At 35.6% G+C, this 18,866-nt stretch overlaps 2 protein-coding genes across 3 annotated transcripts in view; one reads left to right on the top strand and one right to left on the bottom strand.

Moving 5' to 3' along the window:
* Positions 1-748, top strand: part of LOC137392190 (polycomb protein SCMH1-like) — a 10,368-nt gene extending 9,620 nt beyond the window's left edge. For both annotated transcript variants that reach the window (XM_068078833.1, XM_068078832.1), the window contains exons 11-12: positions 52-197; positions 290-748. In XM_068078833.1, the coding sequence (XP_067934934.1) occupies positions 52-197; positions 290-418 (275 nt within the window). In that variant the 3' untranslated portion in view covers positions 419-748. The remainder of the gene's footprint in view (positions 1-51; positions 198-289) is intronic.
* LOC137390830 (testis-expressed protein 10 homolog) lies at positions 746-18,866 on the bottom strand. The gene is made up of 17 exons (XM_068077146.1): positions 18,822-18,866; positions 18,519-18,713; positions 17,936-18,099; positions 16,522-16,663; positions 15,168-15,287; positions 11,214-11,437; positions 8,761-8,870; positions 7,274-7,374; positions 6,997-7,122; positions 5,123-5,282; positions 4,921-5,032; positions 4,319-4,473; positions 3,598-3,790; positions 3,304-3,490; positions 2,597-2,726; positions 2,377-2,493; positions 746-873 (listed from the first exon to the last, which is right to left on the bottom strand). Exons 1-17 carry the CDS (start codon positions 18,864-18,866, stop codon positions 785-787), a joined length of 2,370 nt encoding a protein of 789 aa, XP_067933247.1. The 3' UTR covers positions 746-784.

Here is an 18,866-nt window from a genome sequence, read left to right as displayed (position 1 = left end):
CAAAGTCGTGTCTAGCTTGGTCTAATGCTTATTCCTTTTCTACATGTACAGAATCATTGGCTGGTATCTCCCAACAACTAAATGCCGAGACAGCTGTACCTGCCAACCCTTTAGATTGGACATCACAGGAGGTGATCGAGTTCATCCGAGCCGAAGATCCGTCTCTCTCAAAGCATGCCCATCTCATACAATCTCATGTAAGTACATATGTCTATGTTGCTGCTAGCTTTAATGCCTCTAAATAGACATATAGTTTCACCGTTCTCATGTACATATATGCTTATACCAGGAAATTGATGGCCGGGCTTTCCTACTCATGACAAGTGACATTGCAATAAAGTACATGGAAATGAAGGTTGGTCCTGCACTGAAGCTGTGCAGCCTCATAGACAAGTTGCGTCATAGTATGCGATACTAAGCTACCCGCAGTGGATGACTGCCTTCACTCCTTGCTGTGGGAGTCAGCTTCTTTTCTTGTGCCATCTCAGCGTATTTACAGACTAACTGACACTCATTATAGTAGTTAGTCAATTTCGTTTCCATGACTGTTCTACTTTCTATGCCCGGTTGTTTATTTTTTAATTACTATTTGCAACATTGCAACCTTTCACATTTTTACAAGAACTGTAGACATGGGTGTGTTCTCAAGGAGTGATGGTTTTCACTAAATGCACTTTTATATTCCAATTAATGGTTAACCATTTATATGTGTTATAAAATGCTTTCCTATAAATATTACAGACCATTATGCTGATCCATACTTCCATTGACTTCGCTCTGCTGTTTAACCAATTTGGCAATCTTCACAGCTCCATTCAAAATTTCTTGTCAACAAAATGGCCTGTCCATATCGTTCCTTGTTGGTATTCATATCTAAAAAATTGTTCACGCTCCTTCAATTGTTTTACATTCACAATTAAAGGTGTTCTCAAGCAAAGAATTAGAAGCGTTTAGTTATGGACTTTTTTCTAAGATAACTGAATGAATTGATCAATGTTTACATTTCTTTAAGTATCGGAATTTCCAACATACAGTGAATTAAAGTTATATTATATGTAATTATCTAGCTATGTAAGTGCAATGAATTAAATTTATAGTAAATATATTAAACGCTAAAATGCACAAGAGATTTTCACTTTTGCTCACTTTTCAATAATTTTCCTTTCACTCACGGATTATCAAGCATTTACAAAACACGAAGAATGCTGAGAGAGCGAGCATCGTATCTCTTTCAGGCATTGTGGGAGGGATTTCGGCAGAATATCATATCGGCATCTTCATGATTCCGACGTATTCAGCATACCAACCGCTAAATTTTGATAACATTTTTGTTGATATATGGCAAATGAAATGCCATAACGAGGGGATGAAAAAGACCTTGTGTTCAAAGAAGGCGAAAAAACCGTAAACCGGGGACGTCGTAACCCGGGGTTCACTGTACTTAGGACTTAATAAAGCATTCGATGGGGGAGGGCACAGTAACTTTGCCTTACTAGAAGTTGTATCGTTTCGCTTTGTTACAAACTCTTTGGTGAGGTCAGGAAAGTTATTGCCAAATATTAGTGCTATGTTTAGTATTACAACCCATGAATTAAGGTAATCTGTGCCCTCATTTATACAAAAGTTGTTGGAATATTTTAGCCAATGACATAACTACAGACTATAAAGCTAAGAGCTCACACTGACTATTCATTTCAAGCCAAAACCAAGGAAACTACTGAGCATTTATTTCAGTTCACATTCCTTTCAAATATGCGTGAGGTTAAACATACTGCTGATATACAATTTCCATCTTCCCAGCTGAATTGTTGCAGCTTGTATTGTGAGTGCATCTTACAAGCTAGCCTTGCACACCTGCACCTTACGTGGAACATAATATCCTAAATGAGGCAATATTATTGCTAGCAATAGTAGCATCAGTCATATGAAGAAAATAGTCCAAGATCTAAGGGGAAACTTGTTGAGGATAGCGCTCAGTACCCATAATATGAAGGCAATCTAAGTTGAAGAAAAATACTTATAGGCTATTAGGTGTGAGTAGATCGGCTCTGAACTATTGCTATTAGTTAATGATACAATGACACATAAAAATCGGTAAAAATATGGCAAACAGGAAAATGGGCCACTAGCATTGAAAAAACAAATGGTATGTGAAATTTGAAAGCAAGGTAATGCTTTTAATAAAGTAGCTCATTAAAATCCTTGCTGTAATAAGAACACTTGCTGTATCCGTGGTCATCATTAGGTATACAAACAGAAATTTCTAAAAAGATTGCATTGTGGTCTCCAGGTTGGTTGCTCATATCATGAGCCCTTTTGCCGGATGGACATATCATGTTATTTTGCACACATCCCACTATTCAACTACTGACTTACCAAGTCGCTTTTTTAGCCGAGTTCGGACAGCGTCTGGTATGTCGGGGCTAATAGTGACAGCTGGTGTGAGAAAGCTTTGAACTGAGAGCTGTTGAGCAGCATCAGGCCGCACCTCCCCTGCAATTATACCAGCCAATTTGCATTTAGGAGCCAGTTTCATTTGGAACATGTGATTTAAGGCAACATCGAATAAAAAACAACTGCTTGCTATACAGCTTACCCTGAATATCTGCAGCATGAATTAAGTATGACACAATCAGCTCCGCAATGAAGTTGGATGAGAAATATCTGAGTATTTGAGATCCTAACAGGATACAGCATAAAGCAGCTGATAGCCTGCCTTCTTTGTCCTGAAAGGTGGATAACATAAGCTATTTACGGGGTCATAAACTTGTGCTGAATAGAAGAAATCGCTAAGAGCAGGTTAAACAATCAGTGGAAAGAAAAACTTCTGAATCAACATAATTCAATCAATGGAGTCGATAAACTGATGTCAGAGAGACTGAACGTCAGCGAAGGACAAAATATTCTTTCCATGAATTGATGAAGCTGAATATTTCCACAGAGTTCCGAAGAAACTGGCCGAGACAGCAAAAAAAGCATATAAATTAATCGCTGCTTGTTAAGACCGGAGATTTAGAGCTGCTGAGGAGATAAATATACATTTACAAGAAAGATAAAAAGAAGCAAGTCGCAAGTGCCCAAAACAGTAATAACCAGAATAATTGTTGATATGTGGGATGTTAGGTTGTACAGAGAACAACTGTACACTGTACATGTGTGGAATGCACAGAGAACAACTAAAATGTGGGCAGATGTATGGAGAATGGCAGACCCTTTGATGAAGATATACAACTACACCATCAACATCTCAAGTAGGCATCATGAACAACAGATAAATACTAACTGTAGAGAAGGATCAATCACCATTTTATTTGTATAGTGGTATTCCATGACATTGGCTATTTGCTCTGGGTTTGGAGAAACATAGCATATGTGCTCTAAGACTGGTCTGTATTTAACAGGCTCAGGTGTATCACGGTCCATCCCTTCACTCAGTAATGATATTAGGAAACTAATGTACAGCTCATTTGCTAAGCCACCACTGCATGCCCTGCAAGTACATCACAGAACAAACATATCACAAAAAGCAAAATATTAGTATGCTTATGTATCCAGTGATTCCTCAAGCCTAGAACAACAAAAGTTTCAGTGATATACCTTCTGTTTAGTATGTGAAGCAGGAGGCTAACCAGACAGTGGGAATCACCATGCAACAATTGAAGTAGTTGCACAGCCCGTAGACCGTCTGTAGTTATCCGATCCGTGTGTTCGAGGAGGGAGATAACTAGACGCAGCATATGCAGCAGATCATCAAGACATGGCTTACTCCGCTCAGCACAACGAACACATTCTGCATAACGTAAGAACACGATTAAAGCGACTCAATTCCAGCTGACCATTTTATCAACATAAAGTTTAGTAACATTAGAATTTATGTATCAGCGAAAGGAAATAATATTACCCTATTTTTATTTAGCTATCTTAAATAATACTTTCATTTCTGAAATTGAAAGTGATACAGTTTTTAATTCAGCAATTTTGAGATCAAAGCACACGAGAGAAAAAAAGTTGAAAAATAAAATTCAACAAAGTTTTGTGACTTTTTATGACATAACACTCAGACTTTCTGCAATGTTGATACATTAGCCAGCATGGCCTGATCGTTAACTACATCTACAGTAAGAAATACTCAGTTCTTGTATTGCCACTTCTGTCTTTTCTCTCCACACTCACAGCACGCAGTGCTTCATTGTATTCCATTCACACTCAGTGACTCATTACATTTTAACAACAATAGCTTGGCTTAGTGCTTATTTCAAATGAGGTAGCTATCAGATTGCCAAAATAAACAGCCATCCGAAAAGGAATATGTATGTACCTTTAATAAATGTAATGATAAGGGCTTCTGAAAGGACCATCTTAGACGTAAGGCAAGCTCCGTTTATGACAGCAAGCAAAGATGTAAGTAATGGAACTGTCATCTCTGACCTCACAGAAAGACTTGATATGGCAACCACTAATGACTCTGACAACCTGTATAATGAGGCTGAAATGGGTAATATCAGGGAGCAGCAATACATCAAAATGTAATTAGTTGTTTTCTCTTTTTTAATAACCAGATCATAAGAGATGACGACTCTTGACTTTGCAGCTTACAGTAGACAAGTGTTTTTGAATCGATTTGCAGTTTAGTGAATCTACAATTCACTAAACTGCAACATAAATTAGCTAAAAGAGTATATGGTAAGTGTCCGGTGAACTAATGACCATTTTCTCAACTTTCAACTTTCCAAAAAGGTTTCGACACAATCACAACCTACGGGTATATTAGCACATATATGGCTCAACAATAAGAGATCAAGGAATGAACTGGCTGCTGGTGTCCTGTCAAAAGGCGATAAAGGAGATAAAAGCCAAGAAAGATGCGCTGTTCAGGTAAAAAAGATGTTGAACAACATGCATACAGCTTCCTTTTCAAACCTTTCTGCTCCCTTCACCAATCTGTCTAAAGCACTGACTATGACAGCAATCCTTTCAGCCGACAGCCTCTGCCCTTCTATCATGTGCACAATGGACCCTTCTAGAAGTATTCCTACAGCAAAGAAATTGTTAGCATAAGAACACTGAGCTGGCTAAAGAACCCAGATAAGAAATGAAGACAAAAAGAGAAGGCGCACAGTACCTGGCTGTAGGTTGGAGATAATCGTTTCCAGCTGATCATTTAGAAGAGACAGGTTTGAACTCTCGAGGAAGTCAAGCATATAGCTTTGGGTTTTATGGTTACTGCAGCCAAGAACAGAAGCAAGGGAGCAGAGCTCAACATTTAACATGATGGAAGTCCCCTAAAATGAAGGTAAAATTAGCATTTAAACTGGTGTAAGAGACAATTCACTTTGAGTCTGCTAGTAGGCCTGGTGTTTATCCACCTCAGATGAGATGGTCAGGTCACCTCACGATGATGAAGGGGTGGGGGTCTCACCAGTGTTACAAAACTTAGCACATTTTTAAAGAATAGAGAAAGCATAATATTATTATGATTTATTAGTTATCTTGAGGTGTTGACTGATGTTCTGAAAAAAGAATCAAGGAGATTGACCCCCTAGAAGCTGAGATATAGACAGCCAAACACAGGTCTACCTAATAAAGAATCAGAGGAAAACCCTTCGAAAATCCCGAAAACTATGACGTATAAAATCGACTTAATGGTCATGTGCCGGAGTTGCGCACCCTTACCGCCGTTACTTATAATGATTGTTTTGGCTACGAGATGTGAAACGCTTCTCGCGATAGTAAATAATTTACATACTAGCTCTGGTTTCTCAGGAAAATCATCCAAACATTGTGTGGTAAAGGCATTTGCCCACAACCCCTCGTCATGATTTTTTAAAGCAGAAGAGCAGATTTTGACTATTGTGCTTCAAATTTTAACTCGATCTCCACGGATATGCTCCGAAGATCATCTGTTCAACGAACGGCGCGTGTATAGTCTATATGCGATATCCGCGATTGCAGTTTTTTTAGAATACGAAATAGGAATGGGACTTTTTGTTCCTTTATCATTTTTCTACTGTGTATCTACTGCAGCATTCAGTTGATTTTCATGATTATCGTCACTATTAACAGACTGGAAGTTCACTACAGCCATAATCTTAAAAAGACTAACTTGACCGTGCTGCTTTTGCTATAAGAAAAGAAAACGATAACTTTTGCTTTGATTTTTCTATTGAGCTATTATCTTATCTATGATTATTTTTTATGATTTATATAATATTCATAATGCATATTATACAAAATAATAATATAACTGCTTATAGAATAAATGATGTAACTAATATAATTTGTAGAAAATTCCAAATGATAACTGAGATTGATTTAATTGATTCTATTTATTAGCTATAGTTAAAAAATCTGAACAACGCTAAAGATGAGTCTGAATAGGGAAGCTAAGTAGGAGAACAACAAAACTGAGCTGAACTAGCAAGATAGCGAAATGTTGCGAAATAATAGATGCGTGTAATTATTTTATTCTAAAACTAATCTACACGTCAGAGGGACTGGTTCGGAATTCTAGGAGCGATGATTGTTAGGCCCAATTTGATTGTTCTATACTTCCAGGGATTAAACCAATTAAAACGCCGTGATTGTTATAGGAGAGCGCATTAGTTGGCTTAATTGACCAATGACACACAAGTCGATTTCATACGTCATATATTGATGATTACCAAAACACTTTTGTTTTTTGGTAGACCTGTGTTTGGCTGGCTATATCTCAGCTTCTGGTTGGTCAATCTCCTTGATTCTTTTTTTAGAACATCAGTCAACACCTCAAGATGAATAATAAAGCATAATAATATTATGCTTTCTCTATTCTTTAAGTATATCTCATCATACAATAATGCTGCGCAAAGTTTAATGAAATCAACTTGTTTTGAGATAGGTACTAACAAGCGCACTCGTGCACGTGGTCAGTGTCAAATTTTTTTACAGGTGATCCCCAACACACCCATGGCCAGCAGAGACTGTAGACAACATTTCATATAATTCACTCATACTCACATGGTTAGCAGGCTGCGATGAGGTATTCTTCGGTTTGTTTTTGCCACTTTTTCTATCGATACTGGCTATCGGAAAACCATTAGAAATATAATTCCGCACATCAGCCCGCAGCAGTTGAATTGTGGGCTGCGAGAAAAGCCAACAGACAACAGTCAAATAAACATAAAAATGTAGAAAAATAGAAAATAACACATAAAAAATGCAAGAACAACCAGTGATATACATGAGAAACTGCGGAGTTGACATACTTCCTAGAAAATATTTTAAGATTAAATACCTCTGGGTCTTTGATTTCTGATGAACGAACCATACGATAGAGGTGCTTTATAATATTTGTAACCGACAGCAAGGTGAGGTGGGCATCGGCTCCTACCACTGCTATAATAGAAGTGAAACAAAACAACAGCTAAAACAACCATCTCCTGATAAGCTGCAGTGTGACACTAGGTGTTTGATATTTTCAACTGTAAAATCTGTAGTAATCAGAAAGTGCTTTTAATATTGGATAATAGCAAGTACAAGTACACTAAATGTTAAATAAAGATAAAATTATGAAACAAAATTTAAAAATGGTAAACCAACTGCAGTCATGCTTTCTTGTTTATCAACTATACTATAGAGGAAGTTAAATAGGAGTGATGAGGCGAGATCACATCATGTTACTGGGTTACAATCGATCTGAAGGCAACAAAAAAGAGATGTTTGCAACTTTTTTAAAATGTTTAGCGTTTGCTAAAAAGGAAAATTCTGCCAACATATAACATAGTGTTTTTTTGTAATAGCTGCTGAAAGGCAAAGTAGTTATGTGTGCAGTTTTGTACTGTAGGTACTAGTTTCGTTTGTAACTCATCATTGATTTGCAGCATCCTTTTGGTTTGTAAGGTTGTATCGGTCTGTAACATTGAGGTGCTATATAACACAGCTTTGGAATGTAAGATTTTGTTGTTTTGGAATACCACTTTAGTCATGGGAAGATAATCTATATTGATATTCACTTCATTTATAAAAACTGTCGTGCTGGATTGGTTATTTTATAAAAAACGCATTCCTTTTCGTTTAATTCGTTCCTGAGTCACAAAATAAAGGTAAATACTTCAAGTAATTACATATAGCGTGATAAAAAATGCATCAAATACATCATAAATCAGTAAAAAACTAATTATTATTAATTGATTAATGAAATAATAAACAATAATAGAGGCAGTTATTGTTAGTTTACCTTAAAAAGACACTGATAGGAAGTGTAGTCGTGGCAACGCTTAGGTTAGCAAGCAGAATGAGTACCACAAACACCTAACACAACTTACTCTAACTTCCGCTAGACAGTCTAAATTGGCTTAATTGATATCTTCTTGGTTATTTTTTATTATTTTTAATTAACATTTTCTATTTCTAGTAATGTTTTAACTAGCATTTGCAAAACTGCCATGTTTTGACAAGCTTGAGACACTGTGGGCTGAAAATTACTGTGAGTATTAAGAAAAGCAATTGCCCAATTTTTGTGCCGTAAATAAAAACTCTTTTTCATGTTAAGGTGATTCTAAGTCAAAATCTAAATACGTATGCCATTTTGAATAAAAAAACTTGATATCCAAACAATTGCAGATACAAACAATTTAAGAAACAAGAGAATTGATATATATAGTTTGAGAACCAAGCAATTGTAGATATGAACAAAGTATTATAACTAATTAAGCTAGGAACTCAGGCTATCTATACACAAGGTCTCTAACTAAAAGAATAACAGAAATGTCTAATACTTACCACCATCAGTGACTAGCTCAACCCAAGTTTCTCCCAGAAGAGGCATCAATTCTCTAACAAACACTTGCAAACTCCTGCCTACATCCTCATCACATCCAAGGTCATATTTTCTATAACAATGAAGAAGTCCGTCTATTATATATACCTTCATCCATAATCAAAATCGCTGGCCAACAGATATATTTGAAAGTATTTGTCGACTTCTGAGCATCTTTCCTCGCCGATAGAGAGAGTGTGAGAAAAAGTATCTCTGATAAAAATCTATTAAAATGTATTTAATCTATAAACATTATTATATGATTATATAATAAAATTAATAATGTATATATAATTTTATATATAGATTAATAATCTATATTATTAATCTATATATTAAAATCTTTGTTTTTTTTTTGTAAAACTTTGTGTCCTGGTATAGCAGTTAAAATATAGCATATTTATATGCTATATTAGTATATAAATATGTATATAAATATGTCCTGGTATAGCAGTTAAAATCTAGCAATGAAAATCTGCACAGCGCTAGATTTGATATCTGAACCTACAGACCTAGAGACAATGAACTTAACCATTGAGCTACATGGAATACAATGGATTCATTGGGCAAATAGTTATTACATTGGTTAAGATACTCATGCTCAAAGCGCTTGCTGGGGTTAATAACTAGCACTGTTTACTGTTACACGAAAGTTTAGTAATGATTAGTTTTAGTAACGATTTTAGTAACGATCTAGCTTTTCAGGTAAGTTACTCCAAATCATTTAGTAATTATTCTATTACTCTTGCAACGCCGTGCATTCGGCTAGTTTTCCCTATAATCTTTACTATAATAAGATTCGTGTTCATCTGTTCATCCATCTGAAACTATGTTTGAAGTGTTAGAAAAAAGTTTGCCTGGCAGGGGAATCAAACTCAGATATACTTTTTCATAGCGAAGTGCCCTACCAACCACACCACTCAACCACCTTGCAAAATTGAAGAAATATTGCTCATATAGTTACATACTGCACATTGTGCACATTATGATCGCTCACAGTGCACGGAACTGACAGGGTACTAGTTATGATAACAAATTGTAGAGGGCTTCACATGGCAGTGTGATACGATTTTTGAGATATCAAAGGAGTGTGACATGAAAATTAACAGTATTAATGTTTTTATATTTTGATCGATACTTTGATTTGCTGCTCTCAGTCTATTCTTTACCCAATGACATGTTCAGAGGCTGCAGACCAAACATGGTCATGGCTGTCTACGTAATTCTTCACATATACTTACAATATAAGGTACGGTAAAAATTTGAAACATTACTATGGTTTCATATTGCCAGGGCATTTAAAACCAGACACTGTATGCGCTGTTCTTCAACAATTAAACAAGTTTGTTAAAACAAAATAACAATTGTATAGTAATACACTTTGTTGACTTTTAAGGCATGCAATAGAGGTATACGATAGAGGTATGCAATAGTAGTATGCAATTATAGAGGTATGCAATAGTAGTATGCAATTAGAAAGGTATGAAATAAAGGCATGCAATAGAGGTATGCAATAGAGGTATGATATTGTGTATAATGATAGATTAGGGCATATAGCAGAATTAAATTCCTTAGCAAATGAGCACACAAAAACAAAGTGACAATATTATGTTGTCTCTAGAATAAAGATTTTCATGTAACTATTGTAACAGTAATTTACATTTGTCATTCACCTTAATTACTGCTCTGGAATAACCACGGTAAAAAAGTAAAAGTAATTTCTGAAAAAAATCATTCTTGACTAAATTGAAGTTGTCTTTCCTGTATTTGTTTTTCCAAAAATGTATACAGACTTTACTGTTGTCAGTTGTCAGACCTTTAAGACAACACATCAATGACATACATAACCAATACGTGGATATCAGCTGTGGCTACTCACACCGGCGTTATAAACAGATTGGTCAATGAAAACTGGTATCAATCAAGTAAATGGCATGTCCTTGGTGGATTTTCCAATATCATTATTGATTAGCTATTAAGAACTTTTAATGGGAATAGCTTTTGTGCAGAACTTTACGCAGCCATACTTTTTTGTTGAAAGAGAAAAAATAATACTCGTTAACGATACAACTAACCAAGAGTATAAAATAGGTTGTGTTCCTAAAATGAGTGGAAATAGAGTCCACCGACGGAAAATAACACGTCAACAATGCCTTGCCAACACGCTACCGACAGTTTGGCTTCACAAACAACAAATTTCGCTGGTGTTGGTAATCCCACCCTTCGGTAATCCCACACTTTTCTGGAGACGTTGCCAGAAGTGTGAGAGAGCTTTAGTTCAATTTCTATACACTTATGTTCTCTTTGTATGAGTTGCAACAGTATTACTGTATTACAGTATTACACGCGGTAACATAACATCAACACAATGACAGACAAATGAGATTATGAGAAACTGAGAATCCTGCAAACACACCTTAATAACACCTGCTCCAGACCAGCGGTAGAGAGATACATGGCATCATTAACCTGACGATTTACTGTGCAAGATTCTGTCTTGAACACGTTTGTTACTTGACCCGAATGTTGTGTGTGTGACTGTGATACGACTTGCCCTCCCTCGATAGACAGAAGCTTATCAAGATGATCAAATGCCTGCTGGCGCCATTTAATCGTTGATAGCTTGCTGCTAGGGGAAACCTGCGAGTAGGATATTGTTATGGGTGAGTTTCAAGCCAAAGAGCTTGGTTATTCAAATCAGCCGGTTATTTGCAGGTGGTTGGTGGAATTTTATACAGGTAGAATTTTTTTTCTGTGTCTTACAACCTGAACGTGTGTTGGCATACAGCATTTAAAAAACTATGCAAATGAAAATCTCAAAAATCAATTTTATTGAAATTCAAACCATAAAAAATAATGGGAGTTCAGTTCATTACCACTTATGAAGTCAAATGCTATTTTTAACAGCAATATAGGCATGTCATATGAACAATGTATTTAAGCGATAAAATAATGCGTATTAATCCTCACTAGACACTATAAGTACAGTAATACTTCAACTTACGAGTGCTCCAACGTATGAGAAACGTGAGATATGAGCCAGCTTTTAAGCAAGTTTTAGCACTAACATACGAGTCATGTTTAAGCTACGAGCACGTGAGTCAGTTGCCAAGTGTGCCAGAGGTGTTTTATGAGAACAGCATCACTCTGTATTTTTCAACTGCTCAGGTTATGCTTTTGTATCGTGTTTTTTGTGCGCGATTTTCAGTGCAGAATTATGTGGAAAAAAAAGTACTGTGCGTAGACCGAAAGTTTGCCAGTAAAATGAAAGATGAAATGCAAAGAAAAAGCAAATGACTACAATTGATATTAAACGGAAAATTATTGAAAAATATGCAAAATGTGTATGCGTGATTGAGCTAGCTCAGCAATATGACAGAAATACATCCACAATTATCAAACAGAAGGGTTATATTCAGAGCATTTATTTAGTTCGCAAAAGGACTAACCATAGTTTCTAAGCGGCACAGCGATCTTCACGACCGCTGATGGAGAGACTGCTCAGGCATTGAACAAAAGATAAACAATTGGCCGGTGACAGCGTAACTGAACGATGCTATGTGAAAAGGCCGGTGCTATCTATTAAAACTATAAACATTCGGACAAGTTGGCTAGTGGTCGTACATTAACCGTTTGTGACGACACCTGTGTTCGTCCTAATCGCAACATGTTGAAAGGGCGACAAAAGCAAACGTCCTCAGATAGGTTTATCTTAAAACGGCCGGCTCGTCGTGAAAGCGAAACAAAGGAAAAATTAGCTAACCAGCGAGAAACTTCAAACTATGAACGCCGAAGAAATTTTAATTACGTTATGTTAAAAATGAACGTTTGCTTTTAGGTTTGCCGCTAAGTTTGTTTTTTAACCCTTTCACTGCCGTAGACGCATAAATGCGTTTTCGTGGGACAACTGCCGCAGACGCATTATTGCGACTTTCCCAGCAATTGCGTAGTTACCTCAATTTATTATTCGTTGACAGCATAACCCACGGTCTTCAAGACTTTTTTGAAATTAACAGTATTGTCCGAAGGTTTGTTTATAAAATTAGCCTAAAATAACGAAGCATTTTTAAACTTTTGTTAGAGAATTTATAATTTAATAACAAACATTTTTTTGTGTGAGTTCATTAATTACCGCGCGCGAGTCAGAAAACAGGTAATTAGTAATGTTGATGACATTATAGCCATTTCAGATTCAGATTTTTGTGATTATACAGATAATTAAAGCAGCAGCACTGTCTCTGAGAGTGGTGAAAGTAATAATTTTGTAAGAGTAAGAAACATGGAAGATCGTTTTAGCTTCGCATCGATCATAGCATCACACAGCTTTATCATCGCACAAAGTATAGATCCATTGAATTTTTGCATAGCAATGATGGCTAAAATGTTAGCAAATTAAAATATGCAACAAAATTGTTCTAAATAGAGATTGAAATTGGAAAAAAATACTGTTTACATATCATGAAGCAATATCGGCAATTTCCGGTAAAATGGCTGGCACTTGGCAGATACCCAAATTTGTACATGCTCGGCAGTGAAAGGGTTAAGACTTTGATGAAATCCAAATTTATCAAATTCAACTGTTGTAATGAAGGATAACACTTATATCTCCCTCCCTGGCAAATGCTAGCGTTAGCTGCTACTGTATGTGTATTCAATTTTACATTTTACTTAATCACATTTCCTTGCATTATTTTTTATTTGTTGCTTTTTGAAAGCATGTGGTCAGTTAGGACAATAACCAACATGTTCTTTCTGTCACAATATCTTGTTTTGAGTGTTTTATTTGCATTTTTTAGAGTATTGAAACCAATCAATATATCTTTAATTGTTCTATATAAATAAATTGCACCAACATGCAAGTAAATTGACATACGAGCTCAGTCTCGGAACGCATGAAGCTCGTAAGTCGAAGTATGACTGTAGTGATATATAAATATTACCAGCTCAGTCAGTGTACTGTATGGGCCAAATGAATACGAGAGTACAAACTCAATGAGAAAGAGAAAACAGTTTAATAACATAATGCTAGATTCCATATAACATGATTATTCTAAAATAGTAATGATAGAAATTGCTGTCACAAGCGACACTGCGGTGTTTTATAGTCACCCGCGGTTACTCATCAGAAAATAGTATCAAATTCGATTAAATATTTGCAAGAGATGTTGGTAAAATGTGTGAATTAACCCAAACCACATTGGTATATAGATCTTAAGAATATCTCCTTTGTGAATTTACATAAATCGAAAGGCGTAACTTGAGATGCATATGGATAACTGACACTGCTATAGGCTGCATTTGTGCGCACATTTAATATTAATATGTCGAAACATTTTCCTTCAAGGTTGGTATAACACATCACCCAATGCATAGGAACAAGAGCTAAGGTCAATCTAATATCGATGATGATTCAACAAAAATCAAGCTTTTTTAAAAAAGTCATTTGGAACTTGATAATATAAACTAGAATAAATGTAGTTTTAAACACTATTATAAAGTGGTTTCATAAAGTTCAATTGGCCCTTGAAAACGCAGCAGCAGATAAGATTGTGAGACAGCACTATAATTTATAAGGGCTACAGCAGTAAGTCTGGCAACACCACAGGATTTCTTCCATTTCATTCAGGAAACCAAATATGCTAGGTGACCCGAATGCACAACAGCATATGGGTGACAAGGTTAGATGAACTGGGCCATGAATGTGAAAACACATGCGCACGCACGTACGCACGCACACACACACACGCACGCAAGCACACACAAGCACAATGACAATGTGGGATTTATTAATAGAGATGAAATCCTACAGCTTACATAGTTTTTGTATTTAATACAAACAAATGCATCTCAGCACTAACAGTTGTTTATGTAAAAAATAACTAAACATTTCATGATAAAACAGTTTATAAATCATTTTCTTTGTTCATTTACTTAAAACCAGCTGTACTATTAATAACTTCTCTCTGTTCTTAGATAAAAATAGTTGATGCTGAATGTTACTTGCATTCCTGTGTAACTACTAGCCGATCCTTGGAGTTATATTCTCATGTTAGCTGTTGGTGGATAAGTACCAAAGCTTTAGTACACTCGCTACCTCAAAGTGGTTTCTGTATGCAGAAATCTTTTGGCAAAACTCATAAAAAAAGTAAGGGTAAATCATCTAACAAACATCTCATAATTAATTGAAAAATGATAAAAGATCATTATATGTATCAGAAGTTTGATGCAAAGTTCATGTATTTCCGAAACCAGACAAACAGTGATCATTTTAAACGCGAATTTTAGACTGTAACAAAGATATGGGTGAGAGAAACAGATGACTGCTCATTTGTGCCTTTCTCAGTAAGATTGCCATAGCAAAGACACATACCTTGAGGGAGCGGTTACCCTTGTCTCCTCTCGTGGAGATAAGATCGAGAAAGTTTTGGGTTAATTTGAATAAGTCTTGATTTATTGCTTGCGGATAATGTGACACGAGCAGGTCAAGGTACTACAATCCAATCAGGAGTTGTCAGCCCAACACCAGCAAGTGGCTACTTTAGACATACTAGATACAATATTTATTATGGTCAATAACCAATATCAGGCAAAAACATTTTGGTCAGTTGTATAGATACTGTGATTACATTTTAATAGCTATAAGCTTTGTATTCTGGGGTATTCTGGGTATTTTGGGGTCTATGAAAGAATAAATGAACTGAATTGTAATGCTTCAACTAAGATAAAATAAATACAATAGTAATAATAATAGTAATAGTAATGCAAAAGTTCTATCGTAAAAAATACTAGTTAACAGCTCAGAGAGCAAAAAAGCCTATGCCTAGGCTATCAGGCAAATACATGATCACCAGTTTTAAACTGACTGCAGTAAGTTCAGACTCTACAGATCAGGTTTCAAGCTAGCCACTAAAGTGTTTCTAGAATACTTTTGACAAATGAAAGTTAAAGATTGACTTGCAACAAAATTCACATTACAGTTATTTGGTATCAAAAGATTCACCATGTCTTACTCTGGTGTGGTGTAGGTGCAAAATATGTGGAAATGTGATTACAAGCTCTTAGAAGTTCAAAAACGAACAGTTAATCGCAGCCATCGCGGAAACGCCGTAGGCTGGAATCCCTCTCAAAACCGCTGTTTACACTTGCATGCAATCTCATTCGTCGAAATATTTTCAAATGAACTTCATGCATTTAGTAGAACCATGTTTATTGTCCTTACACATTTATTTCATTATTATTGTAATGCTGTCACATTGAGCACTGATATCTTAAAACCTAGCCTAAAATTTGTTTTAATTTTTTAACCTTAGCTCGAGGGGGTTTGTCATAAACTAGTGCAACAAAAACGTTATGTTGAGCCTTTTATTGGCCTTTAATTTCAAGTGATAACATCACATGTCAAAACAATAATCACGTTGAGTTGAGTACGTCATCAAAATAAAAGGATTCCAACCTACGGCCTTTTTTTTAACTGTTCGCTTTTGAGCTTACAAGAGCTTGTAATCACATTTCCACATATTTTGAACGTACAACACAGCAGAGTAAGACACAGTGAACCTTTTAATACCAAATAACTGTAATGTACATTTTGGTGCAAGTTAACCTTCAAAAAATCTACTGGATAAGATGGTCTGAGGGAAAAAATGGTGAAACTTGGTCAATGTAGACCTTGATCATTCTAGTATACTAAAAATTGGAATTAAAACTAAGTGACGTTGGAGTACCTGCAAGGAGTCTAGTTTCACAGACTCGTTGAGGTGGGTCATCGCACACCTCAGATGGGCAGTGACTGTAGGAATTAAGGCTACGACTGAGTTCGCATTCAATGAGCCAAAAATGGTCTTCAGACAATCCAAAGCAGCAGCTCTACAGAGATATTCCAATAATCAAATTTGTGTAAAGTCGGCTATGTACTTATCTTCACACTCAAGTAGTAACACAATATACTAACCTAGACCATCTACCAGCACAAGTCATTCATTTAAAGATGTACAACATATTTAATAAGAATAATTCATATAAAAATTCCCAAATTTGTTCGCAAATTTTTTCACAAGCTGTACAGAAAACAGTTACGGCAAGCGATCAGAGTGACAGGTATATCAGCCATTAGTATATTCTGAGTTTACAATATATTGCGTAACAGGCTTTAATCAGAGTAACACTGGCCAAAATACCTCTATTAACGATTGTCTTCTTAGTGACTATTCTACAGCATTCTAACACAGTTACTTGATATACCTGTATGCAGCACAAATGATATATTTCCAAAGTAGACAGTTTAAAACCTGCTGCCATAACAAGCACTCCTAGATTGAACATAGAATGATACTTCAGTTGATAGATTTAGTTTTACTTGGCTAGCTATAATGCTATTGTAATTTTGTTTCAAAATGATGTGATGGTGATGGGAAGGAGCCTTTTAAAAATCTACATTTTGCAAAAGAGAAAACTCATGAGCTTTGGTTTGTATATGGCTAAAAACCTGGTCTAAATATAAATCTATCATGAAAGTCTAATTTTTATTAACTCTTTTTATCACCACAAAAACTGATGAAAAATAACCCATTTTGGCTTCAATGCTGACTTTGGATAGATATACTATTCATCGGAAAATTTTGGTTACGAACTCAGGTACAAGCCTTCCAGCGAGATTGCACAACTTAACCAAATTTAATTCATAATTCAATGTCAGATTCTTCTCAACAGATTGCAGAGAACAATAGTTAATTTTGTTAAATAGAACTTCCTAGTTCAACCATATTGTCTAGGGTAAAAGATATACTATATTGAGAGCAGAAATGCCGAACATTAACATTAGCCAAGTAAGCAAAGAGTGCAGAGTGAATTTGAAGTTCCTTAGGTTACTATTTCTAACAGTGTGGGATCTGGAAGACATTAGTCATGAATATATCACAATTTATAAAATATAATATAAAGGAATAACAAACTAATGAAAAAAATCATTAGTGTGCAGCAAGCAATTAATAAAAGCAGAGAAAATGAAACGTTAGATTACTATCAGCTGGTACTCCTGTCACACAAAATGAAAATGGTTGGCATGCAAATCTTATGTTCACCTCAATGCAACATGATGAATATAAGTGACTAACAGACCATATGATGTAACATTCCCACCGTATAACTTTTTCAGTATCAGATGAGAGAGCTGACACTTTGTCAAGTACAGAGCCCATATACAGGAGGAGTTTACAGGGATCACTTGTCATTATAGCTTTAATAGTGTTGAGGGCGTTCAGCCTAAATGATGGATTATAATGCTGCAGATGGGTCAACAACTCCTAAAATAATAACAAGTAATATACAGCTTATTTAGTGAGCAGCGAACGTTTATGAACAATATCAAATAAAATTCTGCAAGATTATTCACGAAAGAGCTCAATTAAATGAAACAATATAGAACCAGTATTAATATTAATTATCCATCGTTTTTTTGACGCCATCAAGTCGTTTGCACATGCGCTCGTTCACGAAAAAGCCGCCATATTTGTAGAAAACGATAGTTTTTCTTTTATTTACTAGTACTTTTAGGTGTTGTTTTGATACTATAATAAAAAATTGCAAATAAAAACATCGTTTTGAAATTATCATTGCAAAAGCTTCGTGTTTTTAACGATAAAAGTTGTCTATAAAGATGGCCGACAACGATGAAATGATGCCACGAAAAAACGAAGGATATTAAATAAAATGTCCTACGAACTTGGGGATCTCTACTCTTTCTGAAGATTCCCTGGCGTAGGTCATCAGCTGACGTCTCCTTTAGTTGCTCTTTTATGACAATAGCCTTTGATTTAAAAGCGGTTGAAGTTACATTTTCAGCTTTTGGTAGTTTCTTTCCAACCTTGAACTTGACTTTCTGAAAATCATTATTTTTTTTCACTTTTCTCTTTGGCATCTACAAACAGTAAGAAGCCTAATGTAAGTGCGCATTTTACAATACTGATCAGTTGTTTTTTTTCACAAAAAAACTAAAACATATTGGTGAGAATGAACTGAAACCAACCAACATGGCGTGCACATTAAGATTGTTGTTGAATTTTAAGGACAT

This window comes from Watersipora subatra, chromosome 3, assembly GCF_963576615.1.
Source record: "Watersipora subatra chromosome 3, tzWatSuba1.1, whole genome shotgun sequence".
Classification (NCBI taxonomy): Eukaryota; Metazoa; Bryozoa; class Gymnolaemata; order Cheilostomatida; family Watersiporidae; genus Watersipora; species Watersipora subatra.
The sequence above is the reverse complement of the archived record's forward strand: the minus strand, read 5'-3'. Positions and strand labels throughout refer to the sequence as shown.